The sequence below is a fragment of the Lepeophtheirus salmonis genome, chromosome 3 (assembly GCF_016086655.4).
Source record: "Lepeophtheirus salmonis chromosome 3, UVic_Lsal_1.4, whole genome shotgun sequence".
Lineage (NCBI taxonomy): Eukaryota > Metazoa > Arthropoda > Copepoda > Siphonostomatoida > Caligidae > Lepeophtheirus > Lepeophtheirus salmonis.
Genome location: NC_052133.2, coordinates 3,786,448 through 3,811,987, shown reverse-complemented (window position 1 = coordinate 3,811,987; position 25,540 = coordinate 3,786,448). Strand labels below are relative to the sequence as shown.

The 25,540-nt window shown below is 29.7% G+C and overlaps 1 protein-coding gene and 1 long non-coding RNA gene across 2 annotated transcripts in view; both read left to right on the top strand.

The window, feature by feature from the left end:
* Positions 1-4,792: 4,792 nt before the first annotated feature.
* The window catches only part of LOC121114385 (uncharacterized), a 61,469-nt gene continuing 40,721 nt past the window's right edge, over positions 4,793-25,540 (top strand). Inside the window, exon 1 of the mRNA XM_040708336.2 lies at positions 4,793-5,008. Within this exon, the coding sequence (XP_040564270.1) occupies positions 4,921-5,008 (88 nt within the window). The 5' untranslated portion in view covers positions 4,793-4,920. The remainder of the gene's footprint in view (positions 5,009-25,540) is intronic.
* On the top strand, positions 20,319-22,713 carry LOC139904890 (uncharacterized). The gene is made up of 3 exons (XR_011779148.1): positions 20,319-20,561; positions 20,639-20,732; positions 20,798-22,713. It is a non-coding gene; the product is annotated as an uncharacterized lncRNA (long non-coding RNA).

Genomic DNA, 25,540 nt, shown 5'->3' with positions numbered 1-25,540 from the left:
CAAAGAGCTAATAAAAGAGAAAATTTTGTTTACTATTTGACCATTTTTGGACATCTTACTCCATTTTAAATTTATGGCTAGGGATAGAGTTGTAGAAAATATGACCGAATATCTATTTTTTTATCAGGCAGTCTGAGTAGTGTTTTTATTAATTTTCCGAAGCTGCTTTTATTATTCTTAAAATTTCAAAGATATAAGCTCTAACTTTAAATATTTACTTGTACATTTGTTTGTGAAAGATGATGAGCAAGTTGTTAATGATTTGTAGGACGCCTTTTTGAGTAAGCCTTGTTGGACTTTGAGTAAAATTAAGGATCGAGATCAAAGTAATTTTCCTTACGTTCGTTCTTGATACGGAAGGGGATTTGTAATTATTTAGATCCTTTCATAACTGTTACGTGGGCATAATTAGGGGCGTCTATATTTACTATCAAGGTCTAAGTAAGAAGATAGACAATTCGGGATATCAAAAATAGAGACATAAGAGACAGAAGTGATTTGGGAGATATCAGTGTACGACGATACTGTTTACTTAAACTTAATCGGGATTATAATTCAATTATTAGTATCAAGGATTTGACGAACACCATTGGACCTTTGTTCAAAGTAGGCATTCCACAAAGTTAGAATATTGTTGAAAAAGGTATGGTTCATCCATAAATATTACAAAAAAAAATTCTGTAACTGTATTCAAATCGATAATTTTCATAAAACAATAAAAAACAGTAAAAAATCTCGACATTTTACAGATTTTTAAATCAAAATGCATAGATAAAGGACCATTTTTTTTTGGACGTTTGATGGTTATTTTCTCTTTTAGAGGAATTAAATGGAAAATAAAAAATATGCAGCGATATCAAATTCCAAACTTTTAGTGTTTTGGTACAGTCTAATATATATATATATCCTGCGGACGCCCCTGCTAATTTAATAAAACGTCATCACAGCAAAGCTGCTTTCTCTCAAATATTTGTCCAATTCCGAGGATTATCAAATTAATTTCCGGTTTCCTATTTTTAGCATAATGGCAAGTTCTATTTTTAAAGATGTAATTATTTTGCTTAATTAATCCTAAATTAAAATAAACATCAGAAACGCTATTTATTTTCTTTAGCTGTATAGAATGCCTGTGATGTGTTCATAGTAAAATAGATAAAAAAAACTTATTTAATGAAAATTTAAAAGAGGTAACGACAACTTGAAATATGATATTCATGATACATACATATGATAACGTCTTCTTTTATTTTTAGAAATGTTACAATATGTTTTAAAGTAAATTAGGATTTGTGGCCCGTCTACATAAAATCAAGTTAGAATTACTTTTCTCAAAATTTAGTTTAGATTACATATTGTATGCTTCGTCTACTTATGTTTGATGTATATCAGCAAATTAATCTTATTTACACTTTGGAAGCGCTGCAAATTCCACTTATAGTAGCAAAAAATGATCATCAAACATTTTCTGGACTCAAATATGTCCTTTAACTATGTGGTTGTATGGGACTTTCTTCTTATTCTTTTAGAAAATAAAAATAATTTGCATATTTTACATATTAAATACTAGCGGGGTTCCCCCACATTCCCTGAAGTTATTAGGTGTCGAAGAAACAAAAACATTTTCCTTTAATAATATAAAAGATAACACCCCAACAAATCCTTGGTGTTGCTTTTGTTTTCACGAAGACACTCACATGAAGCTACTAACTCAATACTTCACATTCTTACCGCAAGAATAAAAAAATAATATGATTTATTAACCCGGTGAATACTTAAGCTCGTTACTAAACCTCATCTAAAGTACACTCATTTTTTTGGATTGAATGTGAAAGTATTTCCCCCTTATTTTTTAATATGAATTGAACTAACCCCCTGCAAGATTTCGTTTATTTCATACGGTGCTCCCTATATATTATATTCCTTTTTTTCTTTATACTGTGTTGGTATAAGAATCAGGTCAGACTATTATACAGTGCACCCAGTGACATGTTTTAATTCATTCATGCATGCATAAATTATGTTAGACTCGCTAGATGGCTCTTAAGATGAATCACTATTACTTTTTTTAATGATTTTTCACGACAATTAGAAAGATTTTTACAATATAACAGATGCTTCACTCAATTCAGTCAAATTGTATCAACTCAAATTCTATATCCACATTATGAAATGCCGTAATCCACTTAATGGTGTATCCTTCTAGATTGAAGGAAGCAAGAGTTGATGTTATTATAAAAAGCCATAGGTGCACATTTTTTTATTATCAAAGAAAAGATAAGTACATTACAACTATCTGATCAAAGGGTTATACTATCTTATATTTTGACTTTACAAGACAATACTTTCATCTTTAATTTGACAAATTACATATTATTTTATACATTAAACTTTTTTCGAATATAATTGAATTAATGATTTTGCTTTGTTTCGGGTCATTCAAGAAAATATCTGTACGGGTAAACTGTACAATGATGTATTTTTTAATTGATGTGACATAAAAGGGATATTTCATGGAAAAAATTATAACTAATTGAAAAAAACAACGAGTAGGAAAATATTCTTAAATCAAATATACACAAGTAAAAAAGGTTACAGATAAGATGAATCGTTTTTCCTTCGCCTAATTACTCAAACGCTGATGTTCCATTCACATTGAAAGTTGTTTAAACTCAAATTTTCTCCTTTTCTTGATTTTTCTTCAAGTTTGTTTTTATATTGACACACCATATCTCCATTTTCTTATGTACACATTAGTTTGTTTGTTACTCAAATTTGTATTTAACTTAATAGAGTAATACTTCACAAAAATGCGTTGAAGTTTATCTTTTTTATGTCTCGAAATATAACAATATATTTTCTTTATAGTCCACAAAATTAAGAATTATTCCTTTTCAAACAAAATCCATACAATATGATGGTTTTGTATTCTTTAAATTGTATTTTCTCAAGATTGGAGGATCATTTATAAAATATAAGCACATATTTAAATTCAACATACAATTTTACAATGAATAAACCAACGTTCAAATGGGTTACTGATTTGCTATTACTTTATTTTATGTCTAATAAAGGTAACAATACTCCAAAACCAGATTTTAAAAGAAAAAACTAATTGCAGATTTGCTATCAGGCCGTAAAGTGCTATTAGTGTTGAATATATAATTCAATGTTTTATTTAAATTAAAATTTTGTTAACTTGTGTTATAGTTAATGTTTAACAATTCATTTGTACATCCAGAGTACTTAAAAATATATTTTCTATTGGCCCGTTCCAAAATTATACACGTACCATATATTTGGAAACTTATAATTACAAACTTCTCATGCATAAAAACATCGTATCGAGGATCTATTTTAATTTTTGAGTATTTAAGAAGAAATGCCATTAAACGATACATTTGGAACATTAAATTTTAGACTTTAATTCCTTCTAAATGTATTTTTTATTAAATCTGCACCCTCGTCTTAGCTTTACCAGTTTCAAAATAGGCACCCATGGAAAAAAACTGTCTCCTAGCTTTAACTGTGTGGGTACACATAAAGGACAACCACAAACTCTATTATATATATCAATATACAGTTTAATACAAAGGGGAGAGAAGTAGTGTAGCCAAACCAATGCATGTGCTTAATTAAAACTAATGAATGAGAATACTTTAATTTTGTGTTATCAAACAATTGGGCAGTTACTTATTTAGTTTCAATACAGCAAATCATTTTCAAAATGGAACATCAGTGTGGTAGGTATTTAAATGAATTAAAGGTTGTCCAATTCATTGAATAAGCATAAAACACGAATCAGAAACAATATTCTATTAGTTCCTCAGGACTTTGTCAAAAGTGGCCGTTAACATCAAGAAATCTCTTCCGCCCATGCGAGATGAAGCTAAAAAACGAAAAACCTCCCCAAACAGATACTGTCACTGAAAACGACACAACGCACTTAAATTTTTCCAGTGAAAGTGATTTGGACAACCCTAGCAATCCCAAACTTGCAATTATAGACTTTAATGAATATTTTGCCTATAATGAAAATTCAACATACTTTCAACAAAACAAATAACTTTAACCAATTTGCCAAGAGGTTAACCATGAACAAAGGAATTTTGGATCGCGGAAAAAATTCTTAGAAAAATATGTTCAATCAAATATTTTATTTATTATTTATTTGATCTTTCACGGATTCCTTGAAGATACATCAAGGGCCTCCAGATCTCTGAGCAGTCCGAGTAGACAACTACTGGGTTAAACAAATAAAATTTGTTAATCAATTCTGTAAATATTATTTATATAGTTTTCACTTGGATAAGAAAATATGAGCCATGCAACTTATTGCAAAAGTGAGGAAACCACTTGTTTCAGAAAAAAATTACAAATTTATTCTTAGAGGTATTATTAGGACCGATTTTAAGAGGGTCATGGTTGGGATCTGTTGGTCTCAGAGTAGAATTGAGAATAGAGTTCGGTCTAATTCCTGTCTACATATGTCGTTGCTAGACACGGAGTGGGATTTTTCTGCATTTCCTTTATCACAGCTAATTTAATAAACCGTCATGACAGCTGAGCTGATCTTTCCTTTCCTTTAAATTATCAGGGTTACCATGTTAATTTTTGGGGGTTTTTTTTCATACCGGAAATGCTTTATAACCTTAACTATACCCATATAATATAATGAATCCGTTTAAACAAAAGGGGAGAATGAATTGGAGTCTTTAAGATGAAGAGGAGGAGGAAGAAAAGGAGAGGAAAAGAAGCATTAAGAAGAGGATAGAATGAGGACGACAAAAATAGAGAAGTATTTAGAAAGAGAGAATAGCACACCACTGAGAACAAGAACAGAAAAGTGATAAACAAAATTTAGTTAGTCATAGACAGTCGTCAATCCTCTTCATTATCCCCTCACTTCATAAAAGGCATACCATGTTTTCATTCAAATCACTCCTGGTTATCTCCTGCTTTATCATGGTCTTTTCTTCATCAGATGCTGGAGTTATTGATGATGATGACCGTGAGTATTATTTCGATTCTTATCATTTGAGTTGTAATATATTTTGTACCTTTAACGTGTAGTGGAAATAATTGGATTTCTTTGTCCTAAAGTCTCATAAAAATGCCTCTTTACATCTTTTGGGAAAATATAACTATGAATTAAAAGTAATATTCTCAGACGTAGGAAAAGTTATGATACTGCAAGTCCATTTCCTTGAATATTTGCATCGAGAACTCAGATTTGTTTCGAGTTCATGTAGTGTTAAAGCTTTTACTGTGTTTAGTATAAACTAGCTGTCGGTTCCAAGTAGTGTCACGTGTCTTTGATTGTGACATCAAGTTGAGCCCCAAGGTTTGAAATATGAGCTCAAGTCGAGTCGTAAGTCTCGAATCCAAGCTCCCATATCATATCATTTTTTAAAAATTGTACATTCATGTTACTAAATATTTTTATATGTATGTACACCAAGATCTTTATATCTCGGAAATGATAGGGTTCTAATCATTTCTAGTTATAGATAATTTTTTATTTTGTAATTTAACTTAAGAATAAAAATACGAAAAAGAAAAAAAAATATGACTTATTATTCTTTATACCAAGTTTAATGAACAATTATGCTGTCTACGACAACCAAAATCATTTCTTGGAATTTTTTTAAAATGCCATCAATTTGTACATACTCCATACGATTGTATTGATATCTAATTAGTGGTTATGTATTGGACTCTGCAGCAAAACACAGACTCGATAGGTTGATTTAGAAATATACCAATAAAAAGGTGGCATGGGATCTTAGTGTAAGATTACAATCCTAAGTCGTCCTTTACGGTCCTCCTGATGGTCCTATCAGCCACGGAGAAGTCGTTGGCGAGTCGATTCATCGTTTTGGTAGAGCCTCTTTGATCTTCTTTTCCAAGATAGACAGGAACACTTGATCCCTCTTTAAATTTTGCGATCCACTTCCTACATTCCAGAAGAGATCTACTCAATAATCTTGGGCACCTTCATAATAGAGCCCTGGAGAATTTAACAATGTCCAAAATCCTCGCCACCTCAACTTCAGCATCTAGGAGATCTGAGATTACCTGCTTCTAGCCTTTTTGAGTAATCATGATGACGAGATGACGAAATATTATTATAATTCGTTTATGAACGAAGGATGGTGGAACTATAATGTCAAAAAATAATCGGTAAAACTTCCTATACTAATGAGAAAATTCAGAATTATTAACAGTCCATGTTTTACTGCCCAATATGTACAATGTACGGCTGCAGATTGGAGGGGGATTTCGAAAAAGTTAACGTAAACTATAATCTACGTTATTTATAAGGAAAAGGCTTTAAATAAATGTGCACCAAATACAAGCATGGAAAGATAAAAAAATGCCAAAAACTTGGATACATACATTGTGCGCTGTTCCTAACCTCTTGTCTGAATTGATGTATGACCTCTAATTTCTTATACAAATTAAAATTTATTTCAGTTAGGTTAGAAAGTGGACAAAACAAAACGTTCCAAAGAGTTCTGATTTTGAAAAGAAAAATAATTTTACAGAAAGTTGATTGTAAGAGAAAAGAAATTTGCCTGAGAGATAGTTTCTCCACTTTTTCTAAAACCATAGGAAACAATAGGCAGATAATTCTTTTTGTGATTAAAACAAATTTAAATTAATTTTTAGATCAGTCAAGTTGTGGATAGATAGCGTTGACTTTAAACCCTCAATTGGGGATAAAGTTAAAGTTATCAAAACAGGATGTTTGACATTTCATTATGGTTTAAGTACAAATTGTTTACCAAAGTACCTTAGGCATTGTAAATGGTATAACATCAGAAAAAGATCATGTTTCCTTTGTACACAATCATTCAAGACATCAAAACCAGACAATGGATAAATTTTTTCAAAGTTTAAATATAGCTTTGGGGTGAAGGATTTTTCTTATTTTTATACTGGCTCAAACCGAGAGGATATTTATAATATTATAGGAAAAGTACGATTCTTTATATATAAGTTTCGAAAAACAAGAAAACTGAGAGTTTTACTTTAATACTACAAAACATTCTAAGTAATTTGTACCACAATTAAAATTAACGTGTAGTTGTAATATAAGATGATAAACTGAATTATATGTAGTTGTATTTTGGTATAAAAAAATAAAAAAAATACATTTTCAATGTACTCTGCCGAGTTACATATAAATCTTTATTTCTCTATAAGCTACTTATTTTTTAAATCGGTAATTCTGAGTTGTGGAATACCGACTTATGAACGTATACGTGCATATTATGTCAATATAATGGAAAGCTTTTTATTTTTTGATTGGAGAGTATTTTTTCCATCTGCATACATATTGAACCTATAAAATTGATTCTCCTTAAAATTTAATCAAAGGACTATAATGAAAATTTCATTATTTTTGTTTTAACATGTTTAGAAAATTTATTGACACTAAAGACATTCTATTTTTGTATTGTATTCGTAACTTTATCGTTTGAAGTATGTATGCAATAGACTTTCTCATTTCCCAGGAAACATATACTTTAAAGTTGAAATGTGTGTTATTTATGGTCTTTTTGATGGCCTTATATTTGACAAACTTAGTTTACCTACATAGATACAATGTGTATTTTTTTCTAAACATTATATGTACCAGTACTTTCCTAATCCCAGGATCCTTGAAAATATTCTTTTTAAATTTCGGTATCATGTTATTAATAATATATATTTTGAAATTTGGTTATTTTTTTTTTACATTAGAGTTAAAGAATATATTTTAAGCTAGTCTTACCGAAGAAACTTACGGAAAGGGGCAACAAACAATTTTTTACTTCTTCATACCTACAGCCAATGTTACATAAACTTATTTAAGTCAAGTTAATGGGATGGTTTAAGATACACACGCATTTTAACTATATTTTATAACTTTTATTTGTTTTTAAAGACTTAGATTGGCCCCTATATGCCCCCTTTCAAATAAAATCAATTTGTTTCATTATTTTATTTTAAAGATCGACTTTGGCCACGTTAAGTGGAATTTGTTTATAATTAATGAGAATAATTTGTCATATAAATTAACGAAAGTAAGTTGAAGAATACAAATGAAATTCAGAGTCAATTTAAAAAAAAAAATCATTCTAGCTTCCTTTTTTGTTGACGGGCCACATATAATGAGTAGTTATAATTAAATATGAGCAAAATGTGATACTTATTATATTTGTGCTGTGTATATCTGGACAATAGTGGTACCGGGATACTGACACATTTTTTAACAGACCTTTAGTAAATTGATATTTAATTATGTCATTAAAAAATTGAACGTCGATGACATAACAAATTAAATTTTTAAGCTAGAAAATTGCCCCTTACAAAAGAAAAAGATAACCAGAATGATTTTTTTTAAAGCGTCATCAAATTAATGAGCTGCTCCCAATTCATAAACCTAACAAAAACTTAGAGTACGCCACAATAAGTGCCAGTGAATTTCTCTCTCAAAAATTGTCTCCTTTTCTTGATTTTTATTCAAGATTGTTTTAATTTTGATGCATCGCATATCTCGTTTGATAATAAAGATTTCCCCCCAACAAAATTTATGTAAATTTAAATATTAATAAAGTTTTTGGGGGAAATATATTATTCTTTGATGGTAATCCCTGAGAAAACACTATGACACAATCACAATGGTCTTAGTTTTATTATATTCTTCCATAATGTATTTCAGGAATAGGGGTTAATATATGGATATATACATTAATATAAACCAAATATGACTTTCAAAAATATAATTCTGAAGTTTATGCTGATTCATACCTTATCTAAAAATATATACATAGATATGTATACTATATATATATATTTGTGCATAGGTAATCATTAAAAGTAACATGCATTTATAAATATTGAGATTATAAAAACTTTTGTATATATATATATAATGAAATTAATCATGTAAATTTTTTTTAAAGAGATTTAAAAATAAATTGTAATAATTATTCTTGTAGTTTTGCTATTTGCTATCCATCCCAAGAACAGTGTGTTTGAAAAAAAACACGCTGGAAATTTACCTGCCCATGATTAGTGTTGTGTGGGTCCTTTTTTATTCAGTCTAGTCTAGACCTAGACCGGTCCTTAATTGTCGGTACTTCGAATTTTCCTACAAATGTCGATGGTGCATTGAGCCAAATAAGATACATTTTATCTATTTATTTTTCGAACAGTGGCAATAATCTAAGTCTATTACAGTCGACTTCTATTTAGAATTAATAAAACATAAAAAATATCATTGTTATTAAATTGAAGATAAGATTATTTAAGTTTTAAAAATAACGTAAAAGTGCAAAAAAAATCAACAAAATAAAATATTTCCAGAATATAAAAAATAGATAAATATGTCACACACAAAAAGAATTAACTAAAAATCGCTTGAGGTCAGCCTTACTTCCCTGACGAAAGCATTGAGGTATAGAATTCCAAAAAGTAGCCAATCTATAATAAAAAATAAACTTGATAATGTATATATTTGGTTTTGGAAGTTAGATAGTGTGGTGATCAGAAAGTCTCGTTTCATGGAAGAGGCAGCCTTTGTCTAGTATCCAGGGCGAGGGAGATAGGTATATCTAAACAATTGGAAACTTCTTATTTTTTCCATATACCTAATTATTTTATATTGTATTTATATATTCAATTTTCTTAAAGCACAATCTTATTACATATTCCTTGCACTAGTCTTAAAAAAAATGTTTTTGTTTATGCGTAATGTATATATATAAGACTGGAAAACTATGTATATATTGTTTACAAAATAAATTAAAAGCCTATTTCAATATTGGCACGATTTGGAAAATGTATGTTTTATTGTCAATTTTTGAACATTTTCGATCACCATTTGTTATTATTTACACCATTATCAACATTTAAGCCAATTTTTGCTATGATAAAGATTACAAACATTTATGCTTTAATAAAATTAAAGTTCATTCCACATTTGAATTTAGATCAACTTACACAATGTTTTTCATTTTGTCTACATATAACTAGTTAAACCCATTTGAAGCATCATTAACAGCATTTTTGTAAAAGATTCAATTGATTGGGAATATATCACCTACAAAAGATGATTTTAGTATTATAATCAAGACCAACATTCTTATGAGCAAGACAATACGAAGACTCAAGTATGGAGACCAATATAATTTTTTTATTGTCTATGTTTATTTAAAAAAAAGTTACTTTGGTTATAGTTGTGACACCGAAGTCAATACATTGAAGGGAACAAAATCAAGACGAAACCAATAACTTGATGGATCAAGATTGAGACGAGACTAAGACCTTCAAAAACTATTAGGATATTAAAATTGATTTTAAGAAGGAATGGTTATTAACTGTATAACACGTCATCCATATAAAAATTGAAAATACCAATATATTTAATAAAATAACGTCAATTATGGAATTGAAATATTTTCCATTAAAATATTAATTTTTTTTAAAAGTCATTTTGTTTATTGACTTTCATTTAAAAAGATAATCAAATTTCTTAGTAACAACGGAATCGGGATCGGCTTTTCTGAGATTCTAAAATTTGGAATAATTGAGGTAGATGGTTCCATTGCTTTAGAGGTCCATACATAGTGTTTAATATTAAATGAATAACATTATTTTATTTAGACTCTAATTGTACGTGGACAACCAGTTGCTGACCCCTGTTCTAAGGAACACATATTAAGAGAAAAACTTGTTTGAATTGCAATTTATTTAAAAAAATATATTATTTATCCTTAATTTGTTAATCGAATTTTTACAAGACTAGGCCATACTATATAATAAAAATTCCTTATCATTCATTGCTCTTGTACATAAACTTATCATAATATCACGCCTTCTATATAAAAACTACTAACTTTGATTGTTACGGAGGGAGTGAAAGCAATAAAAAGTATGTGATGGTCATTATTGGTATACTACGCCCACACTAAAAATAGATACATTACGTGATATTATTAATAACATCAGGTTATTTCATGTTTTAAAGAAATCCTTGTTCATTATAAAAGCAAAAGAACTAAAAAAACGTGATTTTTCTTACTTTTTGAATATTTATAATCATTGCTTTGATGAATGTATGCATTAAACCGTGACAATTTATTTGAAAGTACATACATACATGGCACAAACTTGATTTATAGTAAAAAAAAAAGTAGTAGTGAGAGGGCTATAGCGTTATTTAAACAATGCAATAAGTTAGATTGGTTTTTTATAAGACACAAACAACTGTACCGTAACAAAGAAAAAGGACACATAAATATAAAATGTGCACATTACAAGTTGTTTTACATATTTATAGACATCTCGTGGGCTCATAGTTGATATTCTTACTACATAGAATGGACAAATTTCAGATGAATCTTAATGAAACTTAATCAAATGACTTTCAGATTAAAAAAACATACATTGAATACAAATAAATTATAATCAGTGAAAATTGAATTGAATCAAAGTAATATGTATACGAGCTATAAAAACTATATTTGTAATTTTTTTGGGATTGCTTAGGGACAATAAAATGGAATACTAAGAGAAAAATAACGTATTCAATCCATTATAATAATTATAGTTAATTTATTGGTTACATAATGGAGATACGGATGTATCATAAAGTAATAGTATATTGTGAATACATGTTAGTGTATATAATAAAACTAAGCTAATCCTGAATAAAAATAACGGACCATCTTTTGATCTTATTGACAGATATGAAAGTGTCATCCAGCGGCTTTTACTGCAAGGAACATTTTTTTTTATATTAAGCACAATTTTAAAACCATATTTTTGCGTTTGGGGTAATTCAACAATATACACATTTTGTTCATATAAATGAAGCTTGTTTTCACAATTTAAAAGTCAACCCTCCCTCCCCCTCTTAAATTCATCCTTACTTCACTAAAACAGAAACTTACCCCTTATTTTGTTGTCAGCTATTAATGTTTTTATAGAGCCCTTTCTTCATACATCATAATTAAAGAAAATATCATCTTTGAGTCACAAATTTGATACTTTTGCTACCAAAAATGGACAAATTTATTATAATCTTGATTAAACTCCATAAAATGGCTTTAAAAATGAATAAAAAAGACTTACACTTCTATTAAATGATATTTGGGCTAAAACATAGTAATACATACTGAAAGTCCATAAAAATGACTAAATTTGTACAATTAATTATTTTTGTATCGATTAGATACGATAAAAGTAGGATAATTAGAGAAAAATGTCTTTTTAATTGTAAGTTTGTGTCTACAACACGGAAGTAAGATTGTATACATAAACATGTTATAATATCTTTTTAATACATTTTAGGACCAGATATATAATAAAACTAGTAGGGATAGATTTTTGATAGAGAGTTAGATTTACGTACTTTTATTTGTTGATCCTATTCTAATATACAATAGTTCACCTTAAATCCTTAATATTAATGAAGAAAAAGGGTTTTTTTATCAAACTTTGTTGTTTAGTTTCCCAAAATGTCTCACATCAAAAATGCTGATGATACACGAAAACACTCCATTAAAAAATAACATAAATAAATAATATTTTGATATAAGTCATTTACATTTTCAGATTTTAAAAGTAAATCAGATTATGTCTTGAACATACTTTCAATATGAAGATCAATGCCATTTATTACATATATTCAATGCTTTATAAAGTGAAAAATATTTTAATTTAATTCAATATATTTTACAAAAAAAGAAAGAACCAGGATTTTTTACTCATATACTAAACTAAACAAAATTTGAAGAGTTTTTGAGCAAATAAAATATATATATGATTATTGCATCCTCCCTTTTATTTGCATAAATTGATTTTATCTTTCGTTATAAGGGCTTTTTAGCTCGTTGTTAAAAGATAAGTAGAGCTTTAGATAGTTGAACAATGTAAACATACTTTATGGGGTTCGTTCTAGTCGGATAAATAAACAAGGATCCTAGGAATATAGCAAGTTTAATTAACACACTCTTGGTTTAACATAAAAAAACACTATGGATATGCAAATGAGTCGATAATCATGTATTAATATTAGCATAAGAATTCAATATGTATTTTATAGACTTGGAAAAGTTTATAGAGGACGTACAGTTTCTATATTTTTGAATAATAAATTATGATAAGGAAGCTGCTTATGATTAATTATATTTCGACAACTGTTAACTTCATTTTATTTAATTATTATAGTTTATGTGACGTCAGCATTGTTAATATCGACTATCTGAATAATGGGGCATCAGCAATATTATACATATATATATATATATGTATATTGCGGGGGTTGAGGGGAGTGGAATTTCTTTTTAAAAAAAATCAAATTAATTTTTTTTAATTTAAAAATTAAATTGAAAAAAAGCAGTTTTGGAAAAAAATTTCAAAAATCCATATCTACTAAAAAAAATTCAAAAGTCCAAAGCTTTTCATACAAAATTTGAAAAATTATTTTTTTTCGAAAAATACATAGCCACTCACGAAAACTTAATTTTTCTGTATAAAAATAAATTCAAATATTAAATTATCTAGGAAGAAGTCAAAATTATTTCATTTGGGGGAATTACAGCCCCTCCAGCCTACCCCCTACTGACGCCCCTGAATAAAATCTTTATTTAAGATGAGAGAAAATGGTAAATTCCTGCTGTCTAGCAATCTATATGTTAAATACAATTGTTATGTATGTGTGTGTGAGTCCTGGAACCACGGCCAATCCAATTAATAGATTTTCTTGAAATTTTGCATTTAGGTTTTCAATTTTTGGTTTTTAAGTGCATGATTGCCTTAAAATAGTATTTTTTCCAAAAACAAATTTTTTCACTAACAAACGACTATTTCATAGAATTCAAAGAATAAAACCATAAAGTTTTAAGAACTATATATGCTGTATGTATCTTTGCACACTTTAAAAAAACTTAGATTATGAAATTTATAGAAGAAAAAAAGGACAAGAGAATAAAACAAAGAATTTTTGACAGTAATATGAAAGATGAGAAAACGATATTTCAACTTAAATACTTTTTCTTCTCTGAAACTGATAATCCCCTTTCAAAAAGCAGAAGAGTTCAAAATTTATTTTAATTTCTTACTGTCCCGGGCAACGCTGGGGAAACATACTCTACTATGTCTTATATATAAAATACTACTGAAAATATTTCATTAAATCGTTATACATAATTAAGACAATAAATCAAGTATTACATGTGCAAGGATCAGATGTGCAGATGAGAGAATAAAAAATATAAATATCTCATGAGGGTCGGATTTCCTTGCAAAATTATGATGTTTTAACTAGAAAAAGAATATAATTCGATTTTTATGGACAGAGTATCTTTCATTTTTTTTCTTTTCCTAGAAAAAAAAATAACTTTTTCATCTTGATATGTACATAACTATTATATTTTAAGTTGACAGGGGATAAAGTTATTATATTTAAGTGTATGTCTGATTTGGAAATATAAACAAACAACTTACTTTTGTTTTTCGATCTAATATTTCTCTCTCTGTCTCCTCATTCCCCCCCCTGCCCCCTGCACAAAGAGCTTTTTTACTGAAAACAATCATAAAACTAACTTGAGCAGAGTTTGAGGCCTCTCAGGCCATTTTTAGGTCTATTTTAACTTCTCTAATATAATGCTACAGAATATACAATTATACAATGTACATTCAATTTTTGTTAGTATTTGGTTTCAAAGTCAAATATATTGTGCACTTTGTTTTTAAAAATTTTTAGCAGTCTAATATGTGTCTCATTACTTTGTGAGTTTCCTTGTTTTATCAAACATAACACAAGATAACATTCCTCCTTTTCATTTAACAACTATCAATATCCTGTGTTAGTATGGCTATATAATAATATTTATTATTTGTCTTAAAAAAATAATAATAATATCGTACTGTGTCCATAATTTTGAAGGATACATTAATTAAAAAAAATATGAGATTTTCAGTCCAATGTGATTTTTTTTTTTTTCATTTAATAATTCAAATATATTTTTTCTTGAGTTTGAAATTAAAAACTACTGCCAAAAAAAAATACAAAAAATACATACATATATTTTATCATTTTTCATGTCTTTCATATATGTATATAAAGGATATTTCTACATAAAATAGCTGCTTTGCCTACTTTTTTTTCATATTTTTTTCTATCCAAAGCTTTAAAACATGGCCAAATCATGGGATCAATACATGTACAAAGGAGTTGTCGTAACGACACTTTTTTTCCACTAGAGGCGTTGAGTATACTTGAATATTATTTTATAATTAAATACGGGCCTCCACCCTAAACTATTTGAATTATGCAAGGGGAAGAAAAAGTTATATACGTCATCAGGGAAAATAACAACAAATGATAAAGTGAGGTCATCTGTGGTTTAATAGAAAGCGACATCTTACATGTGAAAATGTGCCTGGTTGGGTTGTTCCCGTCCTTATTTATTCAGTTCAGTCTTAGGAGAGGCCCTTAAGATTTTTGGTCCTTCGGACTGTCAGTACTAGAACTGATTAATAAAAGAATAAATAAATTGGAGTGACGTCATCAAAGACTGAACATTATAAGTTTTAAGAGCTAATGTGCAGGAAGGAACTGTACTGAACCGATAGTGAGCTGGGAATGACTAAAGTCTTAAGTCCTAAATAAGGACTGAGACAAAACTATCTATGGCGATGCATATCCTCAAGGTATCAGGTTCGTTTCTGCAGGGGTGGGCTGGAGGGGTAGTAAGTGAATTTTTGCCCCCCCCCCCAATATAGTTCTGCGGACGCCCTTGTATGCTTCATCCCAGTATAAACATTCATTTCCTCTATTAGTTTCTTTTTCTGGCTATGAAAATGATGTAAATCCTCGTGAATGTAAATTAAATAGTAAATTATAGGTTGGCATCTATGATAGACGATATATCTGCTGACATATCTCTATAGAAACTATAGTGTTCCTTCAAAATAGGGAGACCAAATTAATAAGGGTAGTGAAGTATCTTGCAATTTACCAACATATACTTCTTTTATGTAAGTTAGTATGATTTAGAGAATTTCCACATTCCTAGATATTATACACTGGATTATGAGCATAATATGAAAAGCCGTGAGGGAAATGACACGAACTCGTTCACATGAATATCTATTATCTATGTATTTATCAATAAAGTAGAACATGTAGGTACCAATGAAGTAAACATAATATCTACTATACATATAATAGAATTATGTTGAAAGTAAGTTGATACCTTGTATTCGTCCTTCTACAAAAGATATACATATCTATGTACATTACATATACACAAAAATAAAACATATCTAGCATCCCTGGAAATGAAAGTCGTTTCAACATCTAGCGGGCTCACAGTTTCATATAATATGAAGGATAACTTATTTATATGTAAGTATATAATATTTTAGTCTCGTTCTTAAATTTTGTTTTTATATCGAAATGTTATCGGGCAGGAAGGAAAGTAATAGTTGTAGTTGTAAAAAATATTAGCAGCCACAATGTTAAAAAAAGAAACCAAAAATCAACAGGGTGTTTCTGACAATTTGAAGCTTTTTTTCAGGATATCCGCTTAGCTGTCATAAAAATTTCGTCCAAATAGCTGTGAGCTATTTGGAAGATGAAGAAAATGAACATAAATCCCTCTTCATATCTTATAAGGACAAAGGCAAACGCTCTCCAATTATACTCTGAGTCAAACTGTGACTTAAACATATAACTCCCCAATAAATCCTACTCCTTGTCTTTCACGCCTTGGTGTTTAGTTCATGCTTAGATTTATCTCTTTAAGAATAATGATAGTAGCTTTTTGTATTAAAAGAAACAAACTGTTCAGTTTTCAACATCTATGTTATATTTTTTGTAAAAAAAATATAAATTTTAACCCCTATTAATAAATATTTAGAGATGGCGCTTTGATATTGAAGATGGGTTAGCACTTACAACATCTATCATTTGAGTATATTGTATTGCAATTTATTCTAAGAACTTGTCATACTATAATTTTTAAATCTCACTATTACTTCAACTCAAAATATAGATATTCTTGCATTTTAAATGTTTCTTGTTTTGGGGATAGAAATGTCATGTTAGCAATTTATGTGCTTCAAAATTTATTTAATTAGCATATTTCTCCTAAAAACCAAACACATTTTAAATCGCAAGTTGTTGTATAATATTTTTATACAATTTTGATTTAATTTGTATTCCTTGACGAATTATAAATAATTTTTATCAACAAATTATTCTTATTAACCCTTTGGATGTATTGCAAAATATACTTATCAGCATTTAAAGAGCAAATAACAAAATACAATTTCATAGTTATCTCATTCTATGAATTGGTAACTTTTATGTACAATTTAATGAAGTAGAGTAATTCATATAAACTTCCCACATGTATGGATGAAATAAGCATAGAGAAAAGTACATTCTGCTCAAATTAAATTTTCAATATGTATTGATGAAAAACGCATTGACAAAATTACATTTCTTTCCAAAATGTTCATATAACTTCTACAATAATATCACTGAATATAACAATAAAGGGTTACGTAATTTACAAACAAATGTTTCCTCCTTATATGCCACTCATTATTTACATTTTTATAAGTTTTATTTCTTGAATTTGTATTTCCTTTTAATATGACAACATACTCTTTTTACGATTGGAGAAGTAGGATCAGAATGGGGTTCGGATTCTTGATCAGATAGATGAGGTTTCGCTCGATTTTGTAATTTGCAGATCAATTTTGACAAATAATCACATCGTGTAATCTTATCACGTGTTACTTCATCCTATACAATGACAGAATTAATTGCAGCTAAATCAAGTACATTACTTGCCAGCGTCGTGAAGATAACTTGGTTGTGTATAAACGTGCCTATTGGTCTATCACATCTACTCTATATTTTGCTTGGTTGTAATAGTCAATGCTTTCAGGCGTTTTTTTAATTTTTTTCTGAGCAAGATACATTTTCAAGTACTGTGCTCAAAATTAAAACTTCCTTGGACGACTTGCATTGATAAACTGGTAAGCTTCTGCCTTGGTTTTTTAGTATTATGGGGGAGTACGGGAGAGTTTTTATTGATTTTACTTCATTTGGCATCTCTCTCCTGATCTTGTTCATGGTTCCCAACGATGCTTGTCTTCTTAGCTTTCAATTACTATGATAATCTCAAAGAAGCAGAGAAGTTTTCTGTGGCAACATTTCGAACTTTTCCTGCAAATGGTTCGATAAGTGTGAAGACATTAAATGGTTGGTTGGGCGATGATCACCTTTTCCTAAATAAGGATATCTGCTCAACAAATATGTTATTTTGCTTTCTACGGCCAACCAGGATTTGATTCCAAATTTGTACGGCTTGCTTGCGATATACTGTGTGAATGGACATCTAGTTTTTAGTAGGAAATAGTTGACCATCAACAGTTATTCTTTGATTGAGAATATAACATGCTTTACATTTTTCAATAAATTTGTTCACCACAACAAGAAAAAAGAACAAACTTGTCATTCTTTAGTCTTTCACTTGTGGCTGTTCTTGTGTCAAAAGGTATGTTCTTTATTAATTCTTTATACCTATTTTGAGACATGATTTGGCCGAAAATTGGTGGTCCCTACATGTTAGACCAAAAATAAACCACAGGTTGCCCTTTAACTAGATGTCCACGAGTATACATTACAGCCTGGAGTCCATATATTTTTTCAGTAGAAGTACTCCAGTCTGCATTGCCTGTTTTAGAATTGGCCTCAGCCTGAGTGCATTCAATTATGGTATCAACAATGAATTTGTCAATAAATAAAGAAAATGCACTAGTGGCATGTCCTTGTACAACTCACCTCTTGCCGTAAGATGTAGGGCCAGGAGCATCTTTCATTACAATATGCAAGGCAACACGTCTAATGACAATATTTGAAGAACAAACTTCCCATTTTGTTCCATCTTTGCCTGTGAAAACAGATCCTAATTTATTTAGGTGGCATGATATCTAACTTTCCTTTTTTAGGAAGATTTCTTTCTGATGAAGTAATGAAGTATATGAAGCTGATGGAGGAGCACTTTTGTGACTATCTGTACAAGTCATTTCTTCAGGGGCATACTTCTGATGCGCTACAAGTTGGTTGTATATATTTGTCATCCCTGATTATTCCTATATCTTCTCCTTTATATTCAGAATATGGTGTAGGATACAGAATCTTTAGTACTCCCATTCGGATAGATGTTTCTTTCCGTACATGTTGATTGCCTATTTCTCCAGTATAGAATGACTGCCAGGCGGTAGGTACATTGTTTATACGTATATGGTTGACGATGCCACAAATATTTCAAAATAAGTTAAGAAGTGTTGATACTTGTATCAACTGCTGATGCATTGACATGGTTTAATACTAGAAGTTATGTCAAAATGATATCTCCGGCCCTTATAGTTGGTAACATGATTTTTGCAGTATTTTATAACTCCACACGCTTGATATTTTGTAAAATTTGAGTAATCATTAAAAAAATAAAAGTAAAACAAGTACAGATTATTTGTTTAAAAATGTAATATTGAACTAGCCGAACATGTCATTTGGACATCCTCAGCCGTTCTAGTGTTAAAGTTGTCTAAATTAATAGTCACAATAAAAGAATGAGAAATCGATAAATTTTTATTAAAAAAGTCATTTTGGGGCTAAAATAAGTTTCCTCAATCTAAGAAGATTCTAAGTTATCGTTAAAAGTATTTAGTATCTTAAATCCTCCCAAAAATTTGAGCACAAACCTCTAACTGACTCAAAAATGTATTTAAATATTGGACAATATGTATGGTCATACATTAATGTAAAAAAATATATTGGGTTATTTTCTTTTCTAGATTTTTATTGAAGATTGTTTTTATGTTGAGGAAACATATATATAAAAGTAGTTATAGCTTTCTTATGCCACAATTTATATGTATATTGTATCTTCTTATATTCATCAAGGAAGGTGTGTTCAATGGTAAATATCAAATAAATCAAGAAAATATTAATTAATGATATATATTATTATATTATAAGTTTGTAAACCTTTGTATATTATTAAGGTTAACCTTGTGTGCAATACAAATATACCTAGACACATAGAATATCTTTCAAGAAGATTTTTATTGAATATAAAAAGGCGTTGTTAGCTTTCATCATTATGAACACCATTATATAATTACTTATATAAATAGGTTTATTTTATATATCAAATAGCACGTGGTGCCCGCGTTGCAGGGCTGAATAGAAGGGAATATAAACAAAGAATAAAAGAGACAGAGAGATATATATAGAAAGAGACAAAGGGAAAAGAGAAGAGGAACGAGACAGATTGAAATATAGAAAAAAAGGATAAAGAGGCCTTATTTCGGTCAAAATAGGCTCTTAATGACCTTGGAGGCATAAAAAATAACCATAGAATATGCGTCTACTTGTTAAATTCTAGATTTTGGATTCCGTTTGTCCTAACACCAAAACAAACTTATAAATTGAAATAAGATATGATACAATTTTTTGGGGGATCCATAATCTTTTACTCTACGTATGTATGTTTTGCTTATTCAAATTTGACCTTTTATATTAAACATACCTAAACTGCTATTCTTCTCTTATTCCAAGATCTAAACTGATATTACTCACAAATTAATAGACGAGTTACTTTGATCTTGAACTGGGCTACGCCATGGAACTCTAGATAACTGGAATTAAGATGGTATTTTTCCTTATGCTAAATGAGTCATTTTTTTTTACTCTCACTTCTTCCACTTATATACATAGGTTCATACGACATCAGTCTTCTCGCAATAAGGGATTTTATGTTTAACAGAACAATTTTAATTGCTTTAGTTTCTAAGATAGCTCCTTTTTTCTTTCGGGAAAGTCCAAAAAACACTATTCCTTTATAAAATTTTTAATTGCCACCCATTAAATTTTGTAGGTTTAATTATACAAATTGCTTTAGAATGGTTAGAGACGGGCAATCTACAAAGGTTTGGAATGTGTAGTTGAATATCTCAGGAAAGTACATAGAGAAATACCAGTTGCAGAAATCTGCAATTGGTATTTTTTCCCTCAAGGATGATCTGATTGTGCTCTTCCAGTTTTCTGGGAGCCTCAATTTTCTTCTTCTATGTAGATCCGCTCCAAAACTAAGGAATTAAATTTTCAAACGCCATGGGAGTGGAATAATATAGAGATCTGAAGTCCTCCCAAAAGGAAACTTGAACCTTGTGTCATTGAAGAGATCTAAGGAAATATCCGTTTGCATAACTTATCTAGCATAAAGTCAATTTTGAAGATTTCTACATTTTGTTATTGAATAAATCTTCAAAATAAGCATTTCATTTTAATTTAAAATGTATAGGTCAAAAGCTCCGTCTTTCATTAATATACCCTGTGTATGTACAATATTAATGGTATATACATACTATGCTTCTTCTAATCCACTTCCGTCTTCTTATTTCAACAACAATATCGTACCTTTCTCCTTGATTAATTAATTAATTCATCATCAGAATATTGCAATTTCATATATATCTATAAATATATTGTATTGTATAATAAAAAAATGATAAGTCCACGTATAACAGCACCTGGGTCGTTATCAAAAGCAGGTTTTTTGACTTTCATGTGGCTTATGTGTATTATTCATATTATGTATGTAGTTTATTAATGATTTTAGTTGTAGTATGGAAATAAGAGTAGGTATCGTGGCATTAATGAAGGGCTTTTTAAAAACTCTCGAGGCTTATATTTTTTAATTAAATCTACTACGTATAAAAAAAAGAGTAATAAACAGTTCAGCCTTTTCCTTGTTCCATCCGTAATTATTATTATTTTATTCTTTGAATTTATAATGGTATAGGAGCAAAAAGGAGCTCCTTGATAAGAAATTCAGCTTATAGAAGTGATGTTGACATGTGAACTTTTTTTTCTAATGTTAAAAAAAATATATAACTTCAAATAACAGTTTCTTACAATAGTACTTTAGCTCTAAGTTCAAATATCAGTTGAAAAGTTGGTAATTTTTTACATCTACCTACTACCTCTATCACTAAGGCAAGTTGCAAGGACGGTTGTACGAAAATTGCAACAGTTATTACAACTGTCTTCTTTTTAATGAGAGTGTTTGGTATCATAAATTACTCTAAGTGAGTGAATGTTGATAAAATTGTATAAATTGATCACCAAATAATCAATAATTCTCATTATTATAGTTTTAAATTAAAATAATTAATAATGTGAATGCATTAATACAGAATTAATAATTCTCTAAAAAATCTATTTCTATCACAATACAAAAGTTTATAACCAATATATCGGGGATAAGTAATAATATGAATTATATTAGACTTTTTTGCTGTAAATTATATGCCTGTATCTTTTTTGATGTTCAAGAAAAAGGGACAGTTTCTACGGTTCAGTTTAGCAAACAGTGTTGGATAATATTAAACAATGCTGGAATCAATTAGGTGAGTCTCATAAATTAAATTATGATTAGATGAATATTTGTAAATCATTATATAGTTCTACCCTTCAAAAACTAACTTCTACTTCATGTTCTTTCTTAACATTTTTTTATCAATGGATATTATTGGTACTGGATCCTCCTAATAAAACTAGGAAATACCGACAGTATTTTACACTTTTTAATACTAATATTTTAAATACTTATTCTTGACTATTACTTCCAAGAATACGGAATCAAAACTATTAATCAACTTTAAGATGATTATTTAAAAGAAATAACTCAATACTTTCACATTATAATGGTCAGAAACTTATATAAAATAATATAGTGTTTGACTTTATGCGGATTTCATTTTGCTGGGATTGATTAATTTTATGATTAGCTTGAGTAATGCCATACTAAATCAACCTAATACACTAATCAATACATTACAAACTAACGCTATACCACTCAATACTGGTTACTGTCTCCGGTATCCCTTTATTAGTTACAAATGAACTATTTTTTTAAGCTTTGCTTCCAAATGTTGTTATTTTGAATGAGATAAATGTACATTGGTTATTGGTTCTACAAAAATCGTTATCAGTAATATACAGGGTGAGGACTAAAAAATTAGAATTTTCTTCGAGGCCGTCTAGCCTCCGTTCTAAATGTCTTACAATTTTGTACTTGGCGTCATTTGAAGGATCTGCTAAAAAGTTACAATTTGATGTTGTTTGATCAAAAATGTACGATCAACAAGCCAAAAGGGAGAGGGTTTGCGATCTCCACCGTACGAAGTAGATTTCCGACAAGAAAATCTTTACTATGGACGCTGTTCTGTACAACAAAAATGATCGCTTCTTGGCTGAATCAAGTTCTGAAGGTCAAGAGAACCTTCAGAGCCAAACATCCAGCTCAGGTCATGGTCCTCAGTGTCGTAGCAGCCGACGGCAGCAAGATGTCTCCGAATTCTTCAAGACCAACGATAAAGTCAACACGGACGTCTACTACGTTCTAGTTCATCAGGTAATATGCCTTGCTATAATTGAAAAGAACGTTCTCAAGTGCTTACTAAGTGTTTACCTACGACGGCCTTGGCAAACAGCCGTTCATGTAGGTGCAGCATTTCTGCAGGGGAAACATGGCTGCCTTCTGGCCGCCAGACATATGGACTTCGTCCACACCCGACGAGAACTCCCTGGACTTCGCTGTTTGGTGCGTCTTAGAAGGTAAGACGAACAATACTTGTCAAACGAATGACGATTCCCTGCAGGCCGTGATCACGGAGGAGTGGAAAAATTTGTCCTCAGACTTCACCAAAGTCAGTTGTACTTCTGTTCGTCCCCCTATTGAAGCCATAATTCAGAATGGAGGGTGAGATACTGAATGAAAAGTACAGAAAATTGTTGAATTACCAACTTTTGCTTCAAAAGTTTACGATAAAATGGTACAAAATAGGAATATGAAAACGACTTTGAAAATTTCTAGTTTTTAGTTCTTGTCCTGTATTCAGTGTCCTAAGATCAAATCGGAACATTTTTCAAAAATCATTAAATTGTCTCTGAGGTCAGATTTTTTGGTGATTTTCTTGATAATTAGCTTAAATTGTAAATATTAATCTTTGAAAAAGAGGTGATTTGATGTATCACAGCCTGGATCCAAGGCCCGGAAAGAAGAGCAGGCGTTGACAAAGTCAGGCATGTTGTTCATTGTCTCATTGAGTAAGGCAATCAGACAAAAAAGTACATCGGATAAACTCCTGGGGTCATATTTTCTTTCCTTTGAATTTATGACAGTGCTCATTAAGCCACTTCAGCGACCTGTCTGAGAAATGTCAAGGTTCTGAGTCTTATTGCGAGACCCAAAGTCGATCTCCAGTCACATATGAGACGTCCCAATTTGAAATAAATTCAATTTTCTTAGTATCTGGAGCAGCTGTCAAGATTATGCCCAATTTTTTACCAATATTTGTTGATAAACAAATCGTTTCTGCCGGTTAAAAAAAACTGCTATCAAACAGCTGCATCATAAAAAAATCGGCGAGTAACGCAAGCACCGATTTGATCTTAGCGTCCCGTATATACGAGGATGGGCTGAAAAGTTTCCGACCTAACAGAGACACATGACATTTTTACTGCTATTGTTTAAATCTATTTAAAGGTTACACTTTCAAAAATGAATATTTAATTCAGTTTGTTACTTGATTTTGTACATTTTCACAAAAAAAATCGGATCAACTCACTTAAACGACTGTCACATAACAACTATTCATCCAAAACGGCTGAAATGTTGGTAAGTAACTATCAACAGATCCAGACAGATGTGATAAGATTATATTTACGATTGCTGCCATCTTCACATTTATATAGGAAGCTTTTCAGATACTCCTGTATATCTCTCTAACGAAATAGAGGAGGGGAAAAGTTTATTTTTCCATAAATATATAGCTACAGGGTTAATTAAACTTTAGAAATGCAATACCCATGTGCATATGACTATGGTAAGAGGAACGTGTTGACTAGTTGCTAAAAAAAAAATTATGAGATGAAAAATACATTATCCATCTCTTTCTTTTTATAACATGGATCTCATGATTAAGTCCCTTACCATAAGTTAAAATAAGGTATTATAATATGTTTAAGTTTCTTTGTATCATTATACTATGGGAAACCATAATAATAAACAATATATGGGAAATGAAAAGTATATGTATTTATAAAATGGCCTAGGATTTCAAGGATTTTTTTTTTTGTAGCCAAACCAAACAAAAGGAAATGACTTTCCAACAATACACATATAGAAAATCTATTTTTCATTTTATTTTTGTCAATACTTAAAAAAAAAAAAAATCTGAGAGAAAATTCTGATTTATTTTATTCAATAAAATCCCCTTCAGTCTAAAATTGTTGTCTCCATACAAGGAAAAAATAAAGAGCAGGCTTAAACACTTGGTCCCTTGGCAAACCCTGGAATTATCTCTTCATACTATTGAAAATTTTGTATTTGGTGTTGCAGAGGTCGGTTGGTTTTTCGTTCAATTGCACCTCAAACACAAAAAAAACAAAAAA